This window comes from Pyxicephalus adspersus, chromosome 2, assembly GCF_032062135.1.
Source record: "Pyxicephalus adspersus chromosome 2, UCB_Pads_2.0, whole genome shotgun sequence".
Classification (NCBI taxonomy): domain Eukaryota; kingdom Metazoa; phylum Chordata; class Amphibia; order Anura; family Pyxicephalidae; genus Pyxicephalus; species Pyxicephalus adspersus.
Window position 1 is genome coordinate 23,897,609 of NC_092859.1, and position 24,693 is coordinate 23,922,301.

The window sequence follows — 24,693 nt, forward strand, 5'->3', positions numbered from 1 at the left end:
GCTGTCCTAAAATTGTCATTCCAGAGTTGAACTGGGCCCATTCTGGATGCAGGTGCTGTTTTAAAGTGGAAATGTAAAAACTGTTAGTTGTTTGTGATTTGATCCAAAATTGTACCAGCTGCAAAATGTTTGCTAATCTTTATTAAAAGTGGAGCAGTGCAGAATTGGGCTACCCATTACCCCCCAACACACACACACCTCTTCCATTTTGTTGCAGGCAGATGTGTTGTACTTCTCCTGGCAAACAACACCAAATGTATTGCTGTGTAATTTATTACAATCTGCTTCCTCAGAAGATCGAATCTCCCTGTAATGTTTCCTCTGCTCCTGGTTCCGCTGACTCCATCCATCCATCGGTATCTGTCACACGAACAGCTGACTCATAATTTTGTTAGTTACTGCACAGATAATGGGAAAAGTAATCCGGCTGATAGGGGGTCCATCTGCCTGATGAATGAGGGATTTCACATAATGATTGTTTCACATAATGATGTCTGACACTGGCTCCCCTTGTTTCTCATTTTATGAGAAATACAATATCTGAATATGACAGATCTGTCATATCTCCTGTGTGGAAGAGTTGCACCCTGTGCTAGGCATTTTTTCCCCAGCAGGTAAAATGTATAGTTATCTGTCTTGTGGACCATTTTTCACTAGTACAATAAATTGAAATGTAGAGAGAGAGCAATCTAAAAGTCAGGTGTTGAGGAAACTTTTTGTCGGGGACATCGGTTCCATCACAGTCAAGGCATTTCTTCTTCATAGAGATTGCCTCTGATTAACCACTGAGTCTTCAGGACAGGAAAACCTGCCATGGCATCCACATCGACCTTAGTTTTTACAAAACTAAAAGCCTTGCAGAATTCTCAACCCTTTCCCAGTCTTGTGGGCTGTGGGTGGCGTTCTACTTGGTAGTTAGATCATACAAATACCAATATAAAGTTGAAACATTTACTCTAACCTGTCTCTGTTGGCTGTAGTAATGCTCACAATGGAAAATTTTTATTACTGGCCTGTTGTGAGCCAAAATGTTCTCCGGTTCGCTGTGCAGGTTAAACTATTATCTGTAAAGTTTTTCCTCTCTGAATATCCAGTGGCTTTGTGTGCAAACTAGAAAAATCAGAAACCTTTCCACCAGGGTAAACATCAAAAAAAAAATACTAATATATTCAAAGGATAAAAAAGAAAACCAGTTTATTTTTAATACACCCACATTTATTACTATAAATATTTGTGCAAATGTGTGTGTTTTTTTTTTCGTTGCATGACCTGTCTTGTTTGCTTTCCTGTTGATGTCATATTCGTTCTGTAGCAAAACCTGACAGACAGTGCAGTCAACACTTTGGTTAAAATATGGTTTATGTCCGATAGTTTTCCTGCTTTACTGGCCTGCAAACCTGCACGTGTTCTGTATGGTTTTCCTGCTTTACTGGCCTGCAAACCTGCACGTGTTCTGTACTACAGATTTCGTATAAGATCACTTATATTTGATGATACAGTGGAGCCAAAAGTATTTTCACCATATTACAGAAAGTGGGGACAATGACTTATCAACTGACAGGATCAACAGATAGTAGAACTTCTATATACATATATTGTTAAAGGGGTTACCTGTACAAACCAGATCACGTGCCATTTTTTTATATTACCACTTTAATATAGAACAAAGTATTCCTAGAGCACAATGGTTTAGCTAAAGAGACTGCACAGCCCACTTACAGACAGCAAGAACATCCTGATCAAGCATGTATTCCTAGAGCACAATGGTTTAGCTAAAGAGACTGCACAGCCCACTAACAGACAGCAAGAACATCCTGATCAAGCATGTAACTCTATCCTGCTTTTCCAGAAAGTATTTTAGATAGAGATGCATTAAAAGAAAGAAGATGTAATATAGGTTAAGCCGGCACAGTAAATAATGTTGTAAAATCTCTTATGGTCCAGGTATTCGCCAGCTACAGCTCATACTTCTGAAAGTGTCGCTCATCCTAGGAATTGAGATTCACGTCAATGTTGAATTCCAGGGGTTGGTTGAACCACCAGAGGATCAAGAAAATGAACGTGAGTATATATAAATTTATATGTTTTATGTGATGTATATTTTATATGATATAAATGACCCATTTATGTTTGCATACTTTTTTCAGAATTAGATTGTTTGTTTTTTTTTTTTGTTTGTTTTAGGTACTGGCTGGAGAGCCACGGTCCATCCTAAAGGTCATCCAGTGTCGGAGTCTGATTTTGATGTCATCATTGGTGCGGACGGCAGGAGAAACACTTTGGCGGGTGAGTTGAGATTTTGGTTTACTTAGGTTTTTTTCTTTACATGAAAAGCTTCTGAGAATTTTTCGTTTTTGTCATTTATCTAGGTTTCCGCAGGAAAGAGTTTCGTGGGAAGCTGGCCATTGCCATCACGGCAAATTTTATTAACCGGAACACAACGGCAGAAGCAAAGGTGGAGGAGATCAGTGGAGTGGCCTTTATCTTTAACCAGAAGTTCTTTCAGGAGTTGCGAGAGGAAACTGGTTAGTGTGGACGCTCTGCATACCACTTTCCTCTACTGACCTACCAGCAATGGTACCCAATTTGAGTGCTGAGTTAATAGAAGTAACAAAATGATAAGCTCATCTCTCTGTAATGCTGTTTCTCCTTCAGCAAAAATGAAAAGATGAAAAATAGGGGCGTCTCAAGTCAGTTACCACTGACTCCAATTATCTTTTTGGCTATCTGTAGGAGTCACTTTCTTCCCACTGGCCGGCAATGTAGGAGGCATTTTCCCACTGAGCATCATGTTAATGTACTGTGAGCTGTGGAAAAAGTGATTTATAGCAGGTTTTCCTGAAAGTTATTTCAAGGGTTCCCCCATGTTAAAAAGGTAGAAAAGCCAACTGTTGAAATACCAAAAATATCTTTAGATATACATTCATGAATATGGGCTTTATTGTATTTTGTTAAAAATAAAAACAATTTTTCTTTAGTCAGTATAGTTACCATTTGTCTCCCCATTCCCCAAGGCTTTCTCCTCACGTGGTTCTCCATTCTGTCCACAGGTATTGATCTAGAGAACATTGTCTATTATAAAGATGACACACACTACTTTGTCATGACGGCTAAGAAGCAGAGCTTGCTGGAGAAGGGAGTCATCTTACAGGTAATGTCAAATTGAATCCTGTTCTGATGGCGATGCCATTTTCTGATTTGCAGGTGTGGTCAGATTTCAGCTTGTACCTCTGGACAATGGCAGCTTTTAGCATACAGGATTTAAAACTTAAAACAGGTTCTCTTTTCAAAGTAAAGTAAAAATAGGACAATGGCTGGCTGATTTTTTTTTCCATTTGTTTTACCTACCATCATTTACTTTTACTTACCATGTCCAATGCATGACTTTTGAGTATCTCCCTTCGAGTATCTTGAAAGCACCCAAGCTACTTTTGAAATTATGAGTGCTGATACAATAATCTTCACAATGATATAACTTAACTATACAAAGGGATTCCCGGAGAACTAAGGCTGACAGAATCATTATTGATCATGCTTTGAGTACAAATAGGAAAACAAAAGTTAAAATGTATAGGTTCCAGAAATGTTCTTTATTTTAAAGGTCTCATACAGTAAGAAAGCAAAAAGTTTCAAGGGCACAGAATGTCCCTCCTTGTTATGGCATGGTGTTATAAAGAGCAGCCTATATATTTGTTTTCTTTCTCAAAGCTGTACTCTAGCCTTGCTCCTCTCCTAAACTATGTTTGTTTACTCACTGCAAGAGTCCTTTGTCCTGCAGACATAGCCAGACAAAGTCAGATCATTTTCTGGCTGGAGGACGTCCAGCATCATGCCTTCTGCTTTCATGCCTGCTACTCCAGACTAACTCCTACCCATCAAGGCTTTTTGATTTTTGCATATTTGCGATTTTTCACTACAAGAGCCAGTTCATTGCATCAGGGCTTGCAAGTGGATTATTAAGGCAGGATGCTGTTATGATTTACAAAGAAATGTAAATTGCTCAATTTCTCCCTCCACTAAACATGATCTTCTACATAGTATAAAGAAGTACACAGAGCTAGGGGATGTCAGGTAAGGAATGTAATAAAATGGAAAGATTTTATTTAAATATTTTACTGGTAGGCATAAAATAAGACCATTATAACATGGACCCCTATTTAATGTACAGCGCTGTGTAATATGTTGGCGCTATATAAATCCTGTTTAATAATAATAATAATAATATATATATATATATATATATATATATATATATATATATCATGTTGATAAATATACATTAGGATTTTACTAATTCAAAACCCCATTGTGTAGCTGCTTGGCTGTAGATGTGCACCTATCCACACAGCCAGAATCTTTTGTACTTTTTAGTAAATTAAACTCTTATGGTTGTTCACCACCTACTTCTGTGACTACAACTACTGCCTTTACATATTATGTAAATAGATGGCAGATTGCATTTCCTAAGGATGCTGGGAAACATAGTTTTGTTCCTCCTACATTGGTTGAGCCATCATTTACTAAGAAACTCCTCTTTTATATCTTAGGACATTTGGCAGATAATTTTGCATGTTTGTAATTGCAGACAGTGTTATATTTTTATGTGATTGTGCTTCCTCTGTCTCTGTAGGATTTTGCTGACACGGAGATGCTGCTGTCACGTGCTAATGTGGACCAGGAGGCGCTGCTGAACTACGCCACGGAGGCTGCTCGTTTCTCCACTAATCAACAGCTGCCCAACCTGGACTTTGCCATCAATCATTATGGTCAGCCGGATGTAGCTATGTTTGATTTCACTTGCATGTATGCCTCAGAGAATGCCGCGTTGGTGCGTGAGAGGAATAGTCACCGGCTACTGGTGGCTCTGGTTGGTGACAGCCTTCTAGAGGTCAGTAAATCATGGTGGACGCTCTGTTTTCCTATTAAAATAAAACGTCAAGCTTCATCTTATAAAACAAGAGATACAGTATAATGTACCAAGAAATTTACAATCACAGAAGCACTACTAAAAGTTTGCTTATTAGACGATGAAATATTTAAAGCTTGGCAGGCACCTAAATACATTGTGGAAATTTACTTGCCTTCCAAATGATTTCTGATTCTTTTTAGCCTGCATTCTATAGCCTTGTGTAAGGTTGAACAAGCTGATTATGAGCCTGCACAAGGGTTTCTATTGCAGCTAAAGCTCAGGTTAAGATAAATTAGAATGTGCAGCTCAGGTTTCCTCATTTTTGTGTGCAGTTCACTATTTAACCATGATGGCTGAAGTTGCCTCTTTCACCGCAGTGAACGGCTCTAAAAATTAATGAAGCATGGTGAAAAAGCAGTTCCACATAGAAAAATATTTGCAAATCAACTATGCTATATAGGAATACACTTTTTTTCCTGCAACTTGTGTTGTATGTATTTAAATATAACATATTACCAATTTTTTTGTTAGTCATCCTTATTCTTTGGGGTGGATTTCATTTAAAACAAGATCCTGCATTACACAGTTGAGAGGGGTTTTTACCTTAGAGTAATTTCTTAACTATATTCTTCTTTTGCTAACAGCCCTTTTGGCCAATGGGAACAGGTATTGCTCGAGGATTCTTAGCTGCCATGGACTCAGCCTGGATGGTACGCAGCTGGGCACAAGGAGCCAGTCCGCTGGAAGTGCTTGCAGAGAGGTGAGCCCCTGCAAACTGGATGGAGAGCTGCCAGTGGCTAGATCTGACCAATGAAAAGCAACCCATCTGCACCTAACACAATAACACAACATGCCCTGTACATACTAACATTAAAAGAGGACACTTTGTACCCACAGTGCCACATTCTGTGCATTACCTGTCCGGCTGTCACTGACGGACACCTTTCAATGTTGCTCTTAATTTCAGGGAGAGTATTTACCGGCTCCTTCCCCAGACCACACCGGAGAATGTCAGCAAAAACTTCAGCCAATACAGTGTTGACCCAACTACTCGTTATCCCAATGTTAACTTGCAGTTCCTGCGACCCAGCCAGGTAAGAGTTTCTTTCTTCTAAGTTCTTTATTTAATGTGATTAGATCCTACTCCAAAACAATATGTACCTATTCTCAAAGACCAATGAATGCAGAATACAAAAATGCAAAGCAAGAGTCTTCTAGCAGAGCAGAAGAGAATAGCTAGATAGGGGCAGGGACAGAGTCCTCAAAAAAAAACAATAAAAAGTGTTGGAGGAAGAAGCAGAGTCCTCAAGCAGAATATTTCAGGAGAAGAGAGCTGAATAGAGGAAGGGGCAAAGTCCATCAGCAATGCAGAGTGTTTTAGGATTTAGGTTTAGAAAGGAGCAGATTCCTCCGGTAGTTCAGAGTATTTTAGGAGAGTTTAGGCTCATTTACATGGGCAATTGCACTTGCAGTATATGCAGGCTAGACTGCCAACCACTGATCAACCACGTCCTGTATGAGTCTGCAAAGAATGAGTTAGTTGATCTCAATTGTTTTGTCTGTGTGAATTTGCCCTTAAAAGTAGTAGCAGAGTTCTCCAGCAGTGCAGAGTATTTTAGGAGAAGATTGTTGGTAGTATGTGTTATAGGTGTTGCAGGTTTGGGGAAAGTTGGTGTGATTGATGTAATTGCTATGTCATGTATGCAGTGGATTGTCAGTATTGGTCATTTCTGGTCTCTTGTCCCTTCACTCAGGTGAGGCATTTGTACAACACAACCGAAATGAAGGATCTCAACCTGGAGATCAGTAATCTTGTTAATGCACAAAGAACACCAAAACTTGGCAGAAACGGTAACTTTCTAAACCTTTTCCGTCTTATAATTGCATCTGACTGAGCCTTTCAGAGCTGCTTGGTATATTTTCTTATATATGTTTAGTTATATATTAATATTCTTCCTAATATTGCAGAGTCGGTGGCTCGCTCCAGTAAGCTGTTGGGATGGTGTCAGAAGCAGACTGAGGGTTATGCCGGAGTCAACGTTACTGATTTAACAATGTCTTGGAAAAGCGGCCTTGCACTTTGTGCCATTATCCACCGTTACCGTCCGGAGCTCATGTAAGGACTAATCATGGTTTGCTGAAATTTTACTTCTTTAGAAAATGGTTCTACAAGCCCCCTTTTTATGCCAGCATGTTTACAAGCCTAACCTTGGCTTATATGCTTTTCACTGAAATTGAAGGAACAGTTGGTGAGGGGAATTTCTTTATTAAACTGTCACCAGTAATGGTATCTCGGTTGGAAAATTCCACCTCACCATCTGTTCTGGTGGCTGCTGTAAATGGCAGTGGTCACCAGGATCAATAGAAATGGTCAAGGGTTCTCAGAGAAGACATGCATGAAAACCTGGCAGGTGCTCACCCTCGACTCCCCATCCAAAACTAGAACGAATACATGATACATGTACAAATCGGAGATGCCTGTAGTTTTTAAAACTGAACTTCGGTTCCTCAATAGCCAAGAATGCTCAATACACTTTTGTGAACACCTAATTCCCTTTGCAAAACCAGATGTTACCTTGTGAAAGTATAAGAGGCATCTTTCCTAGCCTACTTTTTGCATATGCAGAGGTCAGAGCTGCGGAAGGGGCACACAAGTTGACTGCAGAAACACAGGGGGGTGACTACAAGACCAGTCGCCTTGCACAAGGAGTGTAGTAGCTGGTCTTGAGTGAAGGAAGCTTGTGTAGTGGCAAAGTTTCACATCGGATACCTTTACGGGAAGAAGGACCAGTTTTCCCTGAATCACTCCTAAAGTGTCCTGCCTGCTTATGTGGACACATGGTTTTCACTATAATGGGAAATATAGTCTGACATCTATATTGATGTGTCTACTGTGGTGCCACAAATGGTTTTCCCTCCCACTAGCTAAATATAGAAGAGAGAAGAGATGAGCTGTAGCGCAGTGTGTAAATACGTTTGGCTCATAAAACATATATTCTGGCTACCGATTTGTTTCTATACACTGTTTTTTTCACTTATCACTCTGTAATCAACTTCTCTCTATACCTTGTTCAATTTTGGATTTAGATGGACTTTTAAATGTTTTTCCCTCAGGACCCTTCTGGCTGCATAAGTACAGGATAACTTAGTGCAAAAGATGGTAGGATGTTGCAATGCCATATCCTTTACAAATGTAATCACAAGGCTCAGCTCTCGCTGTATATTCTGGTACCACCTTTAGAGTTGCCCCCTCGGCAGTGTGATCATCATGTTGTGTTTGGCAGCAGATCAGGGTTGTAATCGCACTAAGCTGTGAACATAAAATCGTATTTATTTTTATCTCTGGGAAAAAATATCTAAGCACACAGATTGACTCCCTTCTTTCTTTGATGTGAATTGGCTGTATTACAACAAAGGTGTTTTCAGTGTAACAATGTAAAGGGTGAGGTTTCATCCTCCTTTCCTGAGTGTTTAGTCACCTCTACCCGAGGGCTGTTAGAGAGCAAAACGCACAATTTCCTGAAACCAGCCTTGCAGTAATCCGAGCCTTCCTACGCTGGTACTGTGCTATTAGCGGGTGTGCCATCATTATCATAATACAACACGAATCATGTGACCAATGGGATTACACCCTGACACCTGTGAATAGACCAGGTGTTCACGAAATGATGCTAAGGTGGGCCTGGCACTTCCCTATAGAATAATCCACATCTGTTTTTACTCTATAGCACTCCCCTTTGTTCTCCCTCCTTCAGTCTCTGCAAAACACAAAGTGCATCTAGATATGAGAGAGCATAAGTCTTCCCATGAGGCTTTGCATGGCTCTTGTAGCTGCTCGCTCCCTGTAAGCATGACATAACTGTTAAAACCTATGAGATTTCTTTTGTGTGTCCATAGAGTTCCCTGTTCCTCAAGTTACATAAAACAAAAGGAAGTAAGGAATTATCACCAAATCCCCTGTTACACAGTAGTCAGTAAAACGGGTGTCTTGATTTGTTAGATTCTCTTTCAATCTCTGTTCTGCTTAATACTTTTACTAAGTTTTTGATTTACAATCCTTTTCTGTCTTGTTGACATAATGACAGATAACAGTTTAAGATATATTTTGGGATTGGAAATCCACAGAACAACATTTGTTTTCCATAATGTCAAAATTGTGCGCATTTGCTGTTTAGTTTGTTGTTTCAGTTAGAGCAGTTATGGGGAACTGCTGGACAGTCAATAGCAAGTATAAATGTCATCTATGCAGTGATGTGGGTGACAAAAGTTAGACCCTAACTCCTTGTTAAATGGAAAAAGAGAGAAGACTCTGAATTGAAGTTACACGTTAACAGGGAGTTTGGGGAGTAAAAAGTGTATTTAGATTTTTTTTTTTATTCGTAGCCAGTGATCAAATAAGTGAGGAAAGAGGGATTTTTGAGTTGGGGGGCAGATAAGAGGGAGATTGGCTTAAAATTTGCTTTTCTCTTGCAGAGATTTTGACTCTTTGGATGAGCGTGATGTGGAGAGAAATAACCAGCTGGCATTTGATATCGCAGAGCGAGAGTTAGGTATCTCTCCAATTATGACTGGAAAAGAGATGGCATCTGTTGGGGAGCCAGACAAGCTTTCTATGGTAGTTTATCTCAGCCAGTTCTATGAAATGTTCAAGGAGACTGCTGGTTCAGGTAGGAAAGGGTGCTGGCTCATGATATTCTCATGTTGCAATAAAGCTAATCTCAGCATTTAGGCATTTTTTTAAAACCAATTCCCACCTTTTCTGTCCTTTTTTGTGTTTTGCTGTTTAAATAAATAATCTTTATTTTCTGTATCTCATTCTTGCTTACTCTGTCAGCTTTGGTTGGACTTCACTTTTTTTTATCTCTTCTATCATGTTTTTTTTTTTGTGTTTTGTTTTTAAAGAATATTTTAAGTTTTGCGTCAATCAATTTTATTGGGGTTTACAGTTGGAAGAATATTTTGACTTTTAATTGAAGAATATGACTTGTATTCACAGACAACACTGATCCAAATGCAGATGAGAAGGCTGCTCTCCTCGCCACTGCCAAATCTCCCATCTCCTTTCTTAGCAAGCTGGGTCAGACCATTTCTCGGAAACGCACTCCTAAGGTGAGCTGCCACTTATTCATGGGCATTTATTGACTTAATAAATACATGGGCATGTTGTGACTAATATTATTTATATTGTTCGAAAGCTTTAGATGACTGCTGTTCAGTGGCACAACTGAAGCCCAAATCCAGCCAATTTTAGCTTTTGGTGAACTTGAATGAGAGTAAATGTCCATATTTCCTTTAGCGTACTACTTGTTTCTGTGACCCCAAACAGGAAAATGGAAGTGAGAAGTCAAGCAGTAACTATGCTTATGGACTTAGATCACAAAAATATTTTGGCACAGATTCTATATCTTCTTGATATCAAAATATGTATTGATTAAAAACATGGGCTCAGTCCAGATGCATCTTGTCTTGTGGGAAAAAATTAGGTTGTACTATAAATGTAGGGGCAGCCATCAATGTATGCAAGTTTTTACATTGTGTTGCTTTTTTTTCTGCACGTATCATGTGCGAATTTCAGAGTTCAATATTCTTTTATCCCTACAAAGGTCTGCATCATTTGTGTGCAATGGTTAGACTTCAGGGTGGACATATTAGTAACAATGGAGGTCGATAATTTTAACTTTTAACACATATCTAACCTGTTACAATATAGAGCAACAGTAAAACTTTCCAAAAAAGCTATTTTCATCAATAAAATGCAGTCCTTGAGCCAAGGCTGATAACATTTATTTAGTTAGCTGCATGCAGAAGAAATAAGCAACTCTTGTTTTCTCCCCTCCAGTTTTCAGACATTACATTGTAACTTCAGGTAGCAAGACAAAGACCTGATTTATTAAAGTGTTTCAAGACTGGAGAGGATGGGCTATGAGAGATCCTGGGAGATCCAGGAATGGATTTCATAAAAATCATTTATTCGTTGACAAATGTTTTCAGTCCTGGACCAGAGCCATTACAGGTTTGCTGGATCATCCAGGGTTCTCTCATGACAGCCTATTTTCTCCAGTCTTAGAGAGCCTTAATAAATCCGACCCAAAGTGGGAGGCTGCATCCAGGGCTAATCTGTTTCATGCATTTGTGAACACAACCAAGAAGAATATTCAATATTATGGCTATAGTCTACGAGCCATTGTATATCTCACAAAACTGGCATTTCTAAATTGTGCTTTGTTTCTATATGAAGGACAAGAAGGAAAAAGATGTGGACAGCTCTGGGAAGAGGCGGAAGACAAGCCAATCGGAAGATGTAAGTTTGCCGGAATGTTCATTCCTTACCACTAAATGGTCTGTCGTAGTACAGCCAAAGTTTTACCGATGATAATATCTTGCTGAGCTATGAATACAGGTGGGCCCATTCAGGCTTGGCAGACATTTTTTTTGGATAATTGGATATTCATTTTTTTATGCTGTAAATCTATACTTATGTTGTAACTTCAAATTCAGTCTTGTTACTCTGTTTAGCCTGCAATTTCTTGTGTGATCTCCCCACCACCAGGCTGCTTATTGCAACAAAAAAAAAAAAAAAAAAGTAGAATCCCACAGGTGATGTCCACCCTAAACTCAAATTTACCTCTAAGTTTGTCTAAACACTTCTCAGTGTGGCACACAGTTCCTAAACATGTAGGGATATTGCATTCCTTCATTGCAGTTATGCCTCCTAGACATCCGTGCCAGACCAATTTTTTTTTTGTATAGAGAATCCGGAGCAGGTGTTTTGGCAATGTTTTTAAAAATGAATTTGCTGTATATATTTTTTGTGCTGTACATTTATATTTATATTGTTTTGCTTTGTCTGCCTTGTGTCTTGAATTTTCAATATTTATTTTTAATGCTTGACAAAAATATCAAAGTTGTTTTTGGAACTATTTTTATGTTGCTGTGTTGGTTCCAGTTTGGACATTTTTATTTGGCAATAAAGGTGCATACATAATTCTTTATTAATTTTTCTATGGTATTTTTGTGACATTTATTTGTTTTTTCTACTATTATTAGTGAAGTAGACTGGTAAAATGTAACTCTGGACAAAGCTTTAAATCAGACTCTGCCAGGTATATGTAGTAATAAAGATGTAGAGATGTCTTATTCATGGGCTCTCAGGGTGCAAAGAAGCATTGCCTGTGCTACATTTATGCTTACTGGGTGCTACAGCAGTAGGGAATGCACTTCAATTGCCATTTGCGGCCTAAACATTGCATACAACATTTGGGCCAACAGACATTAAAGCTTGAACTTTTTTTTTTTTAGGTCAAGGGAAGGGAACTCCCTTTAAAATTACAATACCCATTAGGTCGTGTGTGAATGGTGCTTTTAGTATCTTATCTCAGTGATAATTAGTAATTAATTGCAGGTGCATTTGACCCCCTGACCATCATCAGTGGGTTTTGCATTTACATAGACAGAGACCAGCAGTTCTGGAACAAAACTCTATCAACACATCTGTGGATATATAAACCAGCTGATAGACATTTTACACGTAAATTGCAGAGGAGGGGTTGTCCATCCTTTCTTCCTGTCCCTGATTTGCTTGGATTGAACCATTCACTAAAGAACACACAAATATAAAGATTTGTTTAAAAAATGTTTTTTTTAGCCAGAGGTTAAAAATTACCTTTTGGGAAGTAATAAAAGACATGAATTGATGCAACTCCACTTGTTAATCCATCATTAAGTCTTCAACTGAAAGCATTGCAGGTACCAAAATGTGACTTGGTATCGGCCTATTGCAGTCTTTGTGTAGCACAGATCACGCTAGCAGTGGGAGAAAAAGCATAAGAAGCCAGTCAGGTGTGCTGCAGTGCATGGAGTATGTTGGCTAGACTAGGATGCATTGAGGGACAAGACCAGCAGCAGCAGGAGAGAAAGATTAGCTCTTCGTCCCTGCCAGACAGGAGTATATGAAAGGTACTTAGTAAATCTAAAGGACTATATTGACAAATACAGTTTAGCTTTGAATTGCCTCTGAACCCTTTCCCAAGTTCTGATCAGTTAGTCAGTGCCAGTATAGTTTTTGCTGCTTCTTACAATCACCAGCTACTGGTAGGACAAATATGACCACTTTTGGATAAGTTAAAAAGTCCCCACATCCCACAACGCAAAAAGGCTGTTGAAGGGAACCTTTGTTTAGTGGTGTTTTAAACAAAAGGAAACCCCTGCATGCTGACAATGGGACATGACTGCCATTACAGTCATTTGAGAATGGCTTTATTGTAAGATAACAAGTAATTGTATTTTATTTTTACTAGAAGAATTTATAAGCTGTAGTTTTTCCACATTCCATGTCCAAATTTTAACCATGAACAGAGAATTTAACGCTACTGATTTTTTGGAGGATAGCTCATTTCTGTTTATAAAGCCATCATAACATTAGCAGCAAAACACATGTAATAAAATTACTAATTAGTTTGACTCGGCTTAGGTTGTCAGCAGGAAATGCAGAAACAGGGACAGCAAACTTCCACTGACTCCCATGCAGACACAGACAAGTTATTCTAGATTACAGGTTTACGAGATCATTAGCAACACCCTCCTATCCTTCAGCATCACAAACTGAGACATCATTCCTAATGGGAGTTACTTGGACCAAGGTTTCTTTGAAAATGATGACAACATTTTTTGTGACTAAAGAGGATCATACAAAGTGTGATAGATTTAAATGAAATGCTGTTGAAATATTTAAAGCGATAAAAAAGAAAAATCAGTCTTTGGGCAAAATTGCATTTTTATCACTTAGATTTAATTTTAAAGCTCTCAACTATGTTCTGCTTGATTTGTGTTCATAAATCTACACAGTGTTGACAAAAAAAACCTTAGTGGTCAAACTTCCATACAGAACTTTTAAAAATGAATTTTCTTTCCCTTTCAGTTTGGAAAGTTTGCAGGGAAGTGATAATAAATCTTAGCTATTAGAGGGGCATGACAATGTGTGATTTTTGTGTTTGGTCTCCTGCTATTTGGAGTAGCAGTGCCTTGTAGAAGAATCCTTTAGAAAAAAAAACCTGTTGAATAAATATAGCCAATATACTCTTTATTCAGGTTCAAACTGTGCTACATCCAATAGTCCCCCCGCCCCCCAAAAAACTCAAAAGCTCTTCTGGGGCAGTGTCCTCTACTCCTCCTGTGTCACTGTCTGTATCAGTCATTTGCAACTCCTATTATATGTACAGCACTGTGTAATATGTTGTGTAATATTATTCCTGTTTAATATTATTAAAAGCAGCTTGACTGCTCCAGCCATTAGATCAATTTTGGACTTTATTAGAACAACATCCTTTCCTTTCTGACGCTCAAGTTAAATAAAATCAGAGAGAGTAGAAATATGGCACCGAACACTCGTTACTGGACTATATTTGGACCTAGATTTGAAGCTTCACACTGTTATTGATTAGAACAGAGTTGGTCTTTGAAACTTAATACTGAAATGGTGATCTCCACAGAATAAAAAACAAAAAAACAAAACTGTAAGGTTAAAATGTTAACACTAAATGTTAGCTTCTCTTATTTGCTACCTTTTGGGCTGTTAAATAAAAACCATTGAACGTGTCTATACAGTGGTTTAAAAAAATGTAGCAGTTTTTGATAATGTCGTATTCTCTCCTTGTGCTTCACTCTCCTATTATCAGTAATATTACTCCCATCTATCTCGGTAGTCTAGAACAAGGGGAACTCCTCCTTGGGAGGAGGGGGAGAGGTTTAGTAGTCTTGTCCCAAGCTGGCAATTCTGCTTCACTTTAAATGCAGTACATTGAGGAAGTAAGTGTTATAGTTTAAGAATCACCTGGTGAAGAAGGATTAAAAGTAATAGCCTCGGAAAAAAAAACTTACTACTGTATCTACATTGTTTAACTTTTTTGTTACCGGATATAGATATGCTTTTATGTTCCCTTATGTGTGCACAAATATCTTAGCAATTCTCTAAACCTTCTCTAAAGCAGAGCAAGCTCCATTTGCTTGGAGCTTGCAGGGTCAGTTTTGGTTACAAAGAGGGAACATGGTCATGTAATGCCTTTTATGTCTTTTGCTATACAGGAGGAAGTTCCCAAGACTTTGCGGGAGGAGCACCCTTCCCAAGTGAGCACTGGAACCGACAAAAAATTGGACGCCACAGCCAACAACCAAAACAAAGTTAAGTCGATGGCAACGCAGCTGCTGGCTAAATTCGAGGAGAATGCTCCAGCACCTAACACAGGTCTGCGGAAGCAGGTAAGAGCATTTTAAAAGGTATTAATTTCCTCTGTGATGCTGATGGAATATACAATATACAGAAATTACATTTCATTATATCATTTTTTTCATTTAGATACAATTTTTAAAATTCTTTAATACAGCAAACAAATATATTAAAAGCAGCATAACTTGCAACAGACATTCAACCATCTAAGCTGATAAGCAGGAAGTTTTGGATAGATTGGTATTGTTTCTGGTTTCTAGACATAATTTGGTTTTAAGTGACTTACTGAAGTAGATGGGCTTTTTTCAGTGTACTCAAAAACATTTCCCAAAATATTTCAGATAGGAGTCATGGGGTGTTCTCTACTTCCTGAAAAAGGCACTCTTATTTGTGGAAGATCCCTGCTATAGTTTCTGATGTTGCCACCCACCATGGGTCTTTACAATTCTTCCTCCCATTGCTTTATCCATCATGTGGATAATTTAGGATGCAGAATTGGATGTTATAGGATGGGTGAAGCAGGTAGGAAGATTTGCAGACTGCAGGACAGAAAGCTCACCATAAAAGGGGTACATTTAACACTTAACACTTTGGTAGTTGAAATATTGCAAAATAAATCTGAAACAATTGTTTTTAATTTAGTCTATTTGAAAACAATTTCTTTATTTTCTGTGTGCCATATATCCACCATGTGGCCTCGTTAAAAAGTATCATCTCTGCTTGTGTTCCATTTTATTTTCTCACACGTCTCCCTTTTCCTCCTCTTAATTTCCTTCTATCATCATTCCCTCCATGCTTTCTTCTGCTCCTGGATGCCCCTCAGAAACCGTTATTGCCTTATCAGCAGCGCTTACTAGAACAAGCTGCCCTCAGACATACAGAGCCGCAGTGGAAACAGGTAACCAGTGCTGGCTGACTGAATACAGGGCACTCCACCCTCACAGATGTGTGTGTATATAATATCACAGAAGAGGGCAGTGGATTATTTTGTATATTGGGTGGACTATTTGTGTGTATGGCCTTTTGGATGATAAATATTTTGTTCACCATCAATTAACTTAATAATCTCAACCAGCGAATGTGTGTGCATTCATGATTGGAATAATACTGTAATGGATGTATTTGGGAAATACATCCTATTATCTAGCAACTGCTTCTGAAACATTGTAAAGCTGTCAACTGGGTAAAAGTGGAGTGCTGGTTGGAAACTGCATTTTATCAACATCATGCTGCAACTGTAATGTTATAAAATTACAGTGAATAGATTGTCATGATTTTGACACATTAGGCCGTGTTATTATGTAACATGGAACTCTAGTAAGACCATGTTGTTGCGTAGTTTCCAACCAGTGCACCGTATGGTAACTCATATAGGCTGCATACTGGCCACTGGGTAGTAAGGCAAAAATGAAAGGGGTATTGATGTCATGAGGTTTACATACATAGCATGTTGAATGGTCACTGAGAAGTTAAAGCACATGGGAGATGGGAAACTGATCACTGAGTGGTTACTATATATTGAATGCTGATGTTCCATTGCGGTGCAAAGACATGTAGGATGGTGACCTGCCACTGAGAGACTAAGACAGATGGGCAGGGGACTACCAATGAGGAAGGGAAGTAATATATGTTAGGGGCTGACCACTTAGTGTATTCGATGGATAGGCTGGGAACTGCACATTGCTGTGTTATCCCACATAGCCTGGGGACACGCTACTAAGAGACTAAGATGCATGGTCAGGGACTAGCCACTAAGAGCGTGGGGCACATAGACTGGGGAGAGGTCATTGAGGAGCTGAAGTATGTAAATTGGGGACTGGCAACTGTGGGGCTAGATGGACTGGTCACTCAGGGGCCAAGGCACAAAGGCTGGTGACCTGCCAATAACAAGCCAAGGCATGTAAGCTGGGGATATTTGACTGAGCATTAAGGCACATATGTGGGAAAACGGACACTGCAGGTTATCATATATAAGCTCAACACAACTGCGGGACCTACTACTAAGAAAAGGTATTGAAACTGGGGACTGGCTACTGAGGGGCTGGGGCTTGTAGGCTGATAACTGGCCACAAGACAACTGACTTCCAAAGTTGCTAACATGAGTGTTGAAGTTTTTGCCATTGCTTGGATTATAGGATTTACATTACTTTGCATTACTTCAAAAATATAACTTGTACACCTGTTGAAGATTTTGTGCATTTCTCCCCAACCCTTCTGTCCATGTTTAAGCCCAGGATTAATGACCTGCCCCGGACTTGTCCAAAAAAGATCATCAGTTTGCATTCTCGGCCGTACCTTGTCCCGAGGCCATTGACGCAGGTGACTCGGGCGATGCGCTCTATACGTTTCTCACTGCTTCTGGCTGACCATCTGCTCTGTATGTACAGGCAGAAGAGTCAGACGTGTCTGCATGGATTAGGCAATTTCTTCAACTCTAGGTTTAACTGGGTGTATTTATCATATAAAGCATAACCGGATCCACCTGCCTTAGACCTGGAGCCTGTAATGGCCATTCCAGGCTCAAAAGTAACATTTTTCTGTTCTGGCTAAAATATAGTTGAAGAGGGTAAGACCCCCCATTGAATCTTATCATGTTTGGCAAATACATTTTTTTAAAAATCCACTGAAAATCTGCAAAAAGTTGGATCCTGTTTTGGAAGTGTATATTAACCTAACACAGCTGTGCATTCATTGCGATTGATCAAATTATGTTGCAAATTTTTCAAGCAAGTAGAAATATTGGAAGGCGGTTGGGTTGTTCATATAAAAGTAAATCATCTGGCAATATTCTAGAGGTCAGAGTTCAGAGTGCCTCTGTGACTCTTCCAGAATTTCTGCCAGCTAGTCAAACCAGCTTATATTTTAAAATCCTTCTCCTCCAACCAAACTCCTGTGTCTCATTTGCTAGCAATGCAACTTACAAGGATCTGGATACTTATTTTGGATCTAACTGCACCCTGCCAGGATCACACACGCAGTCCGTTCCAGCACACTCAGCTTTGGCTGTTCACCAGTTCGACGCACGGCTCAGTCTGTGGCCGTACTAGCTGCCTGCTGGCCTTACGTTTGTCCCGTATGTCTTACTTTGTTTTGTTTTCTTTTTTTTCTATCCCATTCACAGAGTAGTCCATTGCCGCCTGGTGACCGTGGGGAGACGTGTCCCAGCCCGGAGAGGGTAAACCGCATGGGTTTGGCGTGCTTGCGTGCAAACACACGAAAACAAAGGGTGTTAAGAAGCAATAGTATCCGATCTTCACACAATTTTTAAAGCCCAAGCTAAACATAATTCAGTTGTATCCATACATATTCATTTACTTTAGATAGCAGATATAACTGACATTGAAAAGCCCTGCCAGCACAATGTAGAAAAGGACCACTGCTCTGTGGATAAATGCAGTGATGTGCATGTCAGACATGTAACTCTATCGGAAAAGCTTATACTCTGCTGATTTGAGAGCTCTGACCTAGCAGGGGTATGTCTGACCTGAAGAGAGACTAGAACTTCTAAAAGAGAGTAAGGCTACATACAGACGTTTGTCATTGGAAAGGATTTTTCACAATTCTTTCCAAAGACAAAAGACTAAAAGATGCATTAACGAGTGCAGTACATACAGCACCATTCTGCTTTATGTAGATGGGAGGGGGGAGAATGACACCACGTGGCACCACGTTGTGCTGTCTCCCCTTCACTTGTATTGTGGTCGTTAGTGAATCCACCAAGACGAATCCATGAACGACATCGGATGAGCTATGTTGCTGTAGGGAAAGATATAGGCTACGTACACACATCAGATGATTCTTGTCTGATAATTGCCTCAGGGTCGAGAATCATCTGACGTGTGTACGTAGCCTATGGGTCTTTCCCTGCAGCATGCTGCCCGACTGTGGCTGCATTTCAAAATATCATATTTTTAATTGAAAAAACTATTTCTGCAGTCACTGGTTGTTGATGCTTCCAGATTCTGTAGTATCTACTATGCCCTGATGAAATGGCACCTTTCAAACTCACTGAAACACATTGGCTTTTTTACCGTATGCATCTTTTAATTAAATTTATTTTGGACATCACAAACCTCCTTTTTGGGGAGCAGGAAATTAAATTGAAAACCTTTTGAGCTGCAACTGTAATTGTTTTCTGCTTTTAACAGAGAGGAAGTAAGATAGGAGCGACTGTTATCCTAAAGCATTAATTTTCCACATTGTCATTATTTTACATACAGTTTAATACAAAAATCAAAGTGATTGCTGTTCATGTTATTACATGCAGGCTGGATTTTTTTATATACAAAATTAGCCTTAAGCCTGAAGGTGAATAGTATTGTAGCTGTCATATAAAATTACCATATTAAAGATGTAAAAGTTTTGTGGATATGCAAGCCTATAATTAACATTTTTATTTTTACACATTATACTAAATAAAAGGTTTATAATTTCTTGAGTATATATTTAAAAATTATAATAATATAGGTAGGCAAACTAGTCATAGAATTTTAATCAAGTAAACCAATGCATACCGACGCTGTTAAATCTGGCCTTGGCTTCAATTACCCTCAAACCCTAACCTTCATTTATCTTAAAAAATAAAATCGTTTTTGATTGTCCCTTCAAACCCCCCCCCCCAACCTATTGCTTTAATGATTTTTTTTCCACTTCTCAGTTCGATCTCGAACCAGCTCGTCGTTCTCCAGTCGACCAGTGGCAGCAATCCATCTTTCTCCGCTCTTCTGAGCGCCCTGCCTCCCCCTCTTATGATGATATTCGACAGGTAGCATGTTTTAGACACGTGTGTGCAAAGCTCTGTGTTTACAGCTAATAGCATGTGCTTGAGTAATCCACTGCTGCTGAATGACTTGAAGGTATTCAGCCTAGTTTCCAAAAGGACTTAAGTAGAAACTGCTGGTTTGTTACCCATCCCCATCCATCTCGGACTCCAATTTGCTATATATGGGAAACTGCCAGTTCTTTTTTAACCTCCTTTAATAGATGAGGCCTTGTGTGTGTAACAAGAATGGCTTATGACTTAATCAACACTACTTTTCAGCCAACATGGTAAAATTATTTTGTATCTGTTTATTCATTGGTATGTAAGGGATCAGGGAAAACTAAGAGTAGGGTGTAAGAATCTTTGTTGACAGCAGAACAGTTTATTGCTTTAATAAATAGATTTTCTATATCCCTGCTAACCACTTTAGGGAGCACTTTTGAACATTGTGCACCTGCTATGCTCATTGTGAGGGGTTCCCACCATCCCACCACCGTTCCTAGGTCTGTACTCCTGGCATATAAGAACTCAACTAAGAATTTGGGGATTTTGCAGCTGGAATCCTCCTGGAAATATGAGAAGCTAGCTGTTAAACATACTGCATATGTAATTCAGATATTATTTTTGGGTTAAACCACCTTTACCATCTGATCAGTAACATTGACAATATTCTGGTCTATAGTAAAGCATAATTTCTTCATGCTTTATTGTGTGAAACCTTGAGACACTTCAATCAATATTTGTATCTAACATTGTATCTAAATCCCCTACAGTACTAAGCTTTGTCCATCTTCAAGGCTGTCAGAATTGCTTCCGTTTTCAAGTGCAATATGCCCAGCCTTTTCCATTACCCTCTCGTAATAAGGATTTTTCCCAACCACCCAGGTTCATATCACATTATTTTTATTTTTTGATTGAGCTTACAACCTTTATATTGTGCTTGTTGCTGGTTTCCCCATTGATGGAGATTGATTATACTTTCTTCCTGACCCTTGGACACCCTTTTACAATGGAATGAAGTAATGAGACACCCCCCTCCCCAACACTTTCTGTGTTTTCCTGTTATGGTAACCCCCCTTTGTATCTTTTACTGGTGTCACTAGGACAAAAAACTATATAATAAGTAATAATAAATGGTGTCTGAATAGAATAAGTAAGGGTCAGACCGTTTATCAAGGTTTTATTGCTGTCTCTGTCTCCACCAGGGAGATTTATCCCTCATTTCATATTGGTGATCATTGTCACCTAGACGAGGAAAATTAAGAACTGTTCCTAACACAAAAGCTAAGGGATTTCATTTCCAATGGGGACACTTGTTCTGGGGTCAACTCTGTCACTTTGGGAGTTTAAGCATCACTTTATTTTGAATTAGAGAGTAGTGAATGTAAAATTGCCCAATAATGCACAGAGAAAAAATGGCAGGTGTTTTAACCCATTCCTACTCAAAAATAAATTTGAGCTGAATTTGGGTTTTTGTTCCATCACATTCCGCTGTGAAGGTTTCCCATATTACCACTCTTTGTCAGTGCAAAATCAGTAATTACTTCCATAACAGCATTGTAAACAGAATTTTTCTTTCGAATATAGTCATAGTGTGTATGCCAGAACAAGGCTGGTGCTGTACGGAGTTGGTTGCTGACGTGATTATTTACAAGAAACACCTACTAACAAATATGGCCTGTTCCCCGGTATGCATTGCTGTCACACATCTCCATAACGCCTCGCTGCTCACTCCTGTTGATTGGATGTGTATGTAATCGTTGAGTTTCCACCTTTCTTGTGTGGCTCATGCCCTCTTCTTCCTCTCTTCCTCATCTCCTTTCTGTCAGAAGTACATAAAGATATATACAGGTGGTGTGAGCTCATTGGCTGAACAGATAGCCAATCAGCTGCAAAAGAAGGAGACCCCCAAGCCTCTGTTTGGGAAAAAAGTGGTAAGCCAGATAAAAAGTATCAATACCCTAACAATTGTTTTATGGCATTTTTATCATTTGTTTTCCTTTAATTTTATTGCATAGAAGAATGTTGTTAAATCTTTCTTTTTTTATTCTGACAGGTCAACTTTATCCACTTCTAGACCAAGTAAGCTGGTCATACAATTTACAATCTGATTGTACAATCACCTTTACATCTACCACCAAATATATAGTTTAGGATCCTTTACCGTGGATTCGGACTGAATCGATTTTTGAGGCTTGTCCTCATATTATCTAGTTTTGATAAGGAGTTTGTATGATCAGCTTATAACGTGTATGGTCAGACTTCTGTACCCGCACAGACGAGTGCAACTCTTAAAGCTCAGTCCACCAGACTAAGAATGACATTTTAGTCTTTAAGGCTACGCACACACGTTCATAATTGTCATTGTAAAAGATCCTTCACAATCCTTTCCAGTGACAAAAGATTGAACAGTGCATGAATGAGCGCTGTACATACAACACCCATCTGCTCTATGGAGAGTGGAGGGGGGAACGAGCAAGTGGTACCCTTTTGCGATCTCTCCCCTTCACTTCCATTACGGTTCGTCATTCGTGAATCTGTTAGGACGGATCCATGAATGACCAGCGCTGTACACACACCAGATTCTCGTCCAACTATTAGCCCTGAGGAGATCATCAGCCGAGAATCATCTGACGTGTGCACGTAACCTATGTCAGTAACAAGCACACAAAGGAGCATTTCTTGCTGTCAGGGATGTGCATGTTAGGGGTTCTGCTCTAAGCCAAAACACACAGCCTAAATGTGTGCAAAAAAATTCTGCTACTTTATGCTTGTAAAACCCACATCATAGGTAGACATTGGTTCCATTTGTATACAATTAATTTAGTTTATAAAAACACCTTAAGACATCTACATTTAACATATAAAGACTATGTCCAGGCATTTCCCAAATTCTTTCCCAAACCTTACTCCCCCTCTTTCGATAATGTCCCAGCATTATTGTTTTATTCCTTGTAGTAAAAAAACTTCCTAGGACTCCCTATGATGCCACCCCTAGACGTGTTAAATTCTTGCTGGGAGCTCAGTTCATCTTGATTTAGCCCACTCCCAAAACTACATCTCCCAAGAGCCATTTCCCCACAAACTGTGTGTTGGTAGGCTTTTACTAGCAATGTTTTGGCAGAAAAGATGTCCCACAGTGTTTTCTGCAAGGTGGAGGTTCTGTGTCTCAGTCCAAGGAAGTATCCCCCCAGTGCTGAGATATTCATTTTAATGTTGACAGCCAAACTCAAGTCAGGAGCCGCTGTCAGACTCTGACAGTCAGGTGGCCTGTCAGTGTGATGCTGACAGGTTCTCATTAAATTATGCAATGATGTGCAATTTTCAGTGAATTTCCTTCCTTATTTGACCCTTATATTCTCTGCTCATATGCAGGCTTCATTCAGGAAGGAGTTCCCCCAAAACATTGGTGGTAGTGACGTCTGTTACTTTTGCCGTCGCCGCGTGTACGTGATGGAACGTCTTAGCGCCGAGGGCAAGTTCTTTCACCGAAGCTGCTTCAAATGTGACTACTGCAACACCACACTGCGTCTGTCTGCCTATGCCTATGATCTGGAGGATGGTAAGGCTTGTGCAGGAGTCTTTCTTTATTACAGGTTGCTCCATTTAGTATGTTGATCCAGGGTTTAAATTTAGTTTTAAATGGACATCAGCAGGTTTATTCTCTTATAGTAGTTTGTGTCCCCCACCTTCGACAAAGAGGTATTTATTGAGAGTGATACTCTATTGTAGCTGATGCCCCAGTTATTTGTCTTTCCATGAAATTCTGTTCTAAAATTAGGAAACGGCAAATATTTTGCTTGAGCAGGTCTGAACAACCCAGCCATAATGCAATATACTATTTCCGGGCACCATTCTCCATGCCAGGGGAGCATGAAACTGCATCCCACCCTTGCCTGATACTAATTCTGAGAACCCGCTTTTATTGATAGCCGCTGGTCTCACAATGACAGTCAAAACGGCCAATCCTGAAAATCACAAACAAAACCCTCCTTTCTGTAGAGAAAAGGAGAGGGAAGACTACAAATAACATTGTGGACTATTGTGTGAAAATAAGTGCAATAAAGAAGTGATAAAGGGTAAAAACTGTTGTGTAATAGAACCACCAATGCATTTTTAACATTTTTGTTAGCATGTCTGCTTATGATTAGAAAACATGAGGAAAGTATTATCAAGTTAACATTGCACACTGGCAATTCCACATTTGGCCTGGACAAACACATATTGAGGGGGTTAGCCCCATTACCTTCATAGTAAAGGCCCCGACCTTGTACTAGATTGTAGCAAGGCATAAAAGGCTTTTGCAGGTGAAATGTCTTGGCATTTGTATCTCACTCTCAATGGACAAACCCTAAGGTCTTGGCCTCTCAAATGTCCGTCTTGTTGAACCTTTATGACTATAAATATAGCTGGACAGCAATTCTGCTAAGCAGATTAGCTGATGAGAACACCATATAGAAGAGCTAGGTCTCTCTGCAGGATTTACTGGCAAAGGGGCCTAAGCTGTGGTCACCAAGAGTAACTTCATGGTTTGCATTGGCCCTTGACTCGCTAAGTCCTATTGTGCAGATGAATTGCGTTTCCTGTTCTGCAGTGGACATTGATTTTACTTGTTGCTTGGCCTTTAATTTATGACTGCACACAAATTGTCTATCTAGTCCTATTCCAGATTCTTACTGGCAGTTTAACCTGCTCCCACCCTTCCTGACCTTGCTGTGTTTGTATGACAGAACTGTGATGGGCACAGAATGGGTGTTTTGGCAGTGCCAGGGTTAAAAGCTTGCTGTTCCTCCTCCGTTA

The 24,693-nt window shown here is 39.4% G+C and overlaps 1 protein-coding gene across 19 annotated transcripts in view; it reads left to right on the forward strand.

Moving 5' to 3' along the window:
- MICAL3 (microtubule associated monooxygenase, calponin and LIM domain containing 3) overlaps positions 1-24,693 on the forward strand; it is a 97,553-nt gene that overhangs the window by 31,812 nt on the left and 41,048 nt on the right. For 14 of the 19 annotated variants that reach the window (XM_072400008.1, XM_072399994.1, XM_072399990.1 and 11 more), the window contains exons 4-22: positions 1,945-2,061; positions 2,185-2,286; positions 2,370-2,525; positions 3,051-3,151; positions 4,631-4,888; positions 5,554-5,669; positions 5,877-6,003; positions 6,664-6,760; positions 6,878-7,025; positions 9,383-9,576; positions 9,906-10,018; positions 11,148-11,210; positions 14,990-15,163; positions 15,955-16,029; positions 17,361-17,450; positions 18,253-18,306; positions 19,789-19,896; positions 21,723-21,827; positions 23,269-23,455. In XM_072400008.1, coding sequence (XP_072256109.1) covers positions 1,945-2,061; positions 2,185-2,286; positions 2,370-2,525; positions 3,051-3,151; positions 4,631-4,888; positions 5,554-5,669; positions 5,877-6,003; positions 6,664-6,760; positions 6,878-7,025; positions 9,383-9,576; positions 9,906-10,018; positions 11,148-11,210; positions 14,990-15,163; positions 15,955-16,029; positions 17,361-17,450; positions 18,253-18,306; positions 19,789-19,896; positions 21,723-21,827; positions 23,269-23,455 — 2,385 coding nt within the window. The remainder of the gene's footprint in view (positions 1-1,944; positions 2,062-2,184; positions 2,287-2,369; positions 2,526-3,050; positions 3,152-4,630; positions 4,889-5,553; positions 5,670-5,876; positions 6,004-6,663; positions 6,761-6,877; positions 7,026-9,382; positions 9,577-9,905; positions 10,019-11,147; positions 11,211-14,989; positions 15,164-15,954; positions 16,030-17,360; positions 17,451-18,252; positions 18,307-19,788; positions 19,897-21,722; positions 21,828-23,268; positions 23,456-24,693) is intronic. The other 5 variants (XM_072400006.1, XM_072400007.1, XM_072400009.1 and 2 more) reach the window with 3 other exon arrangements.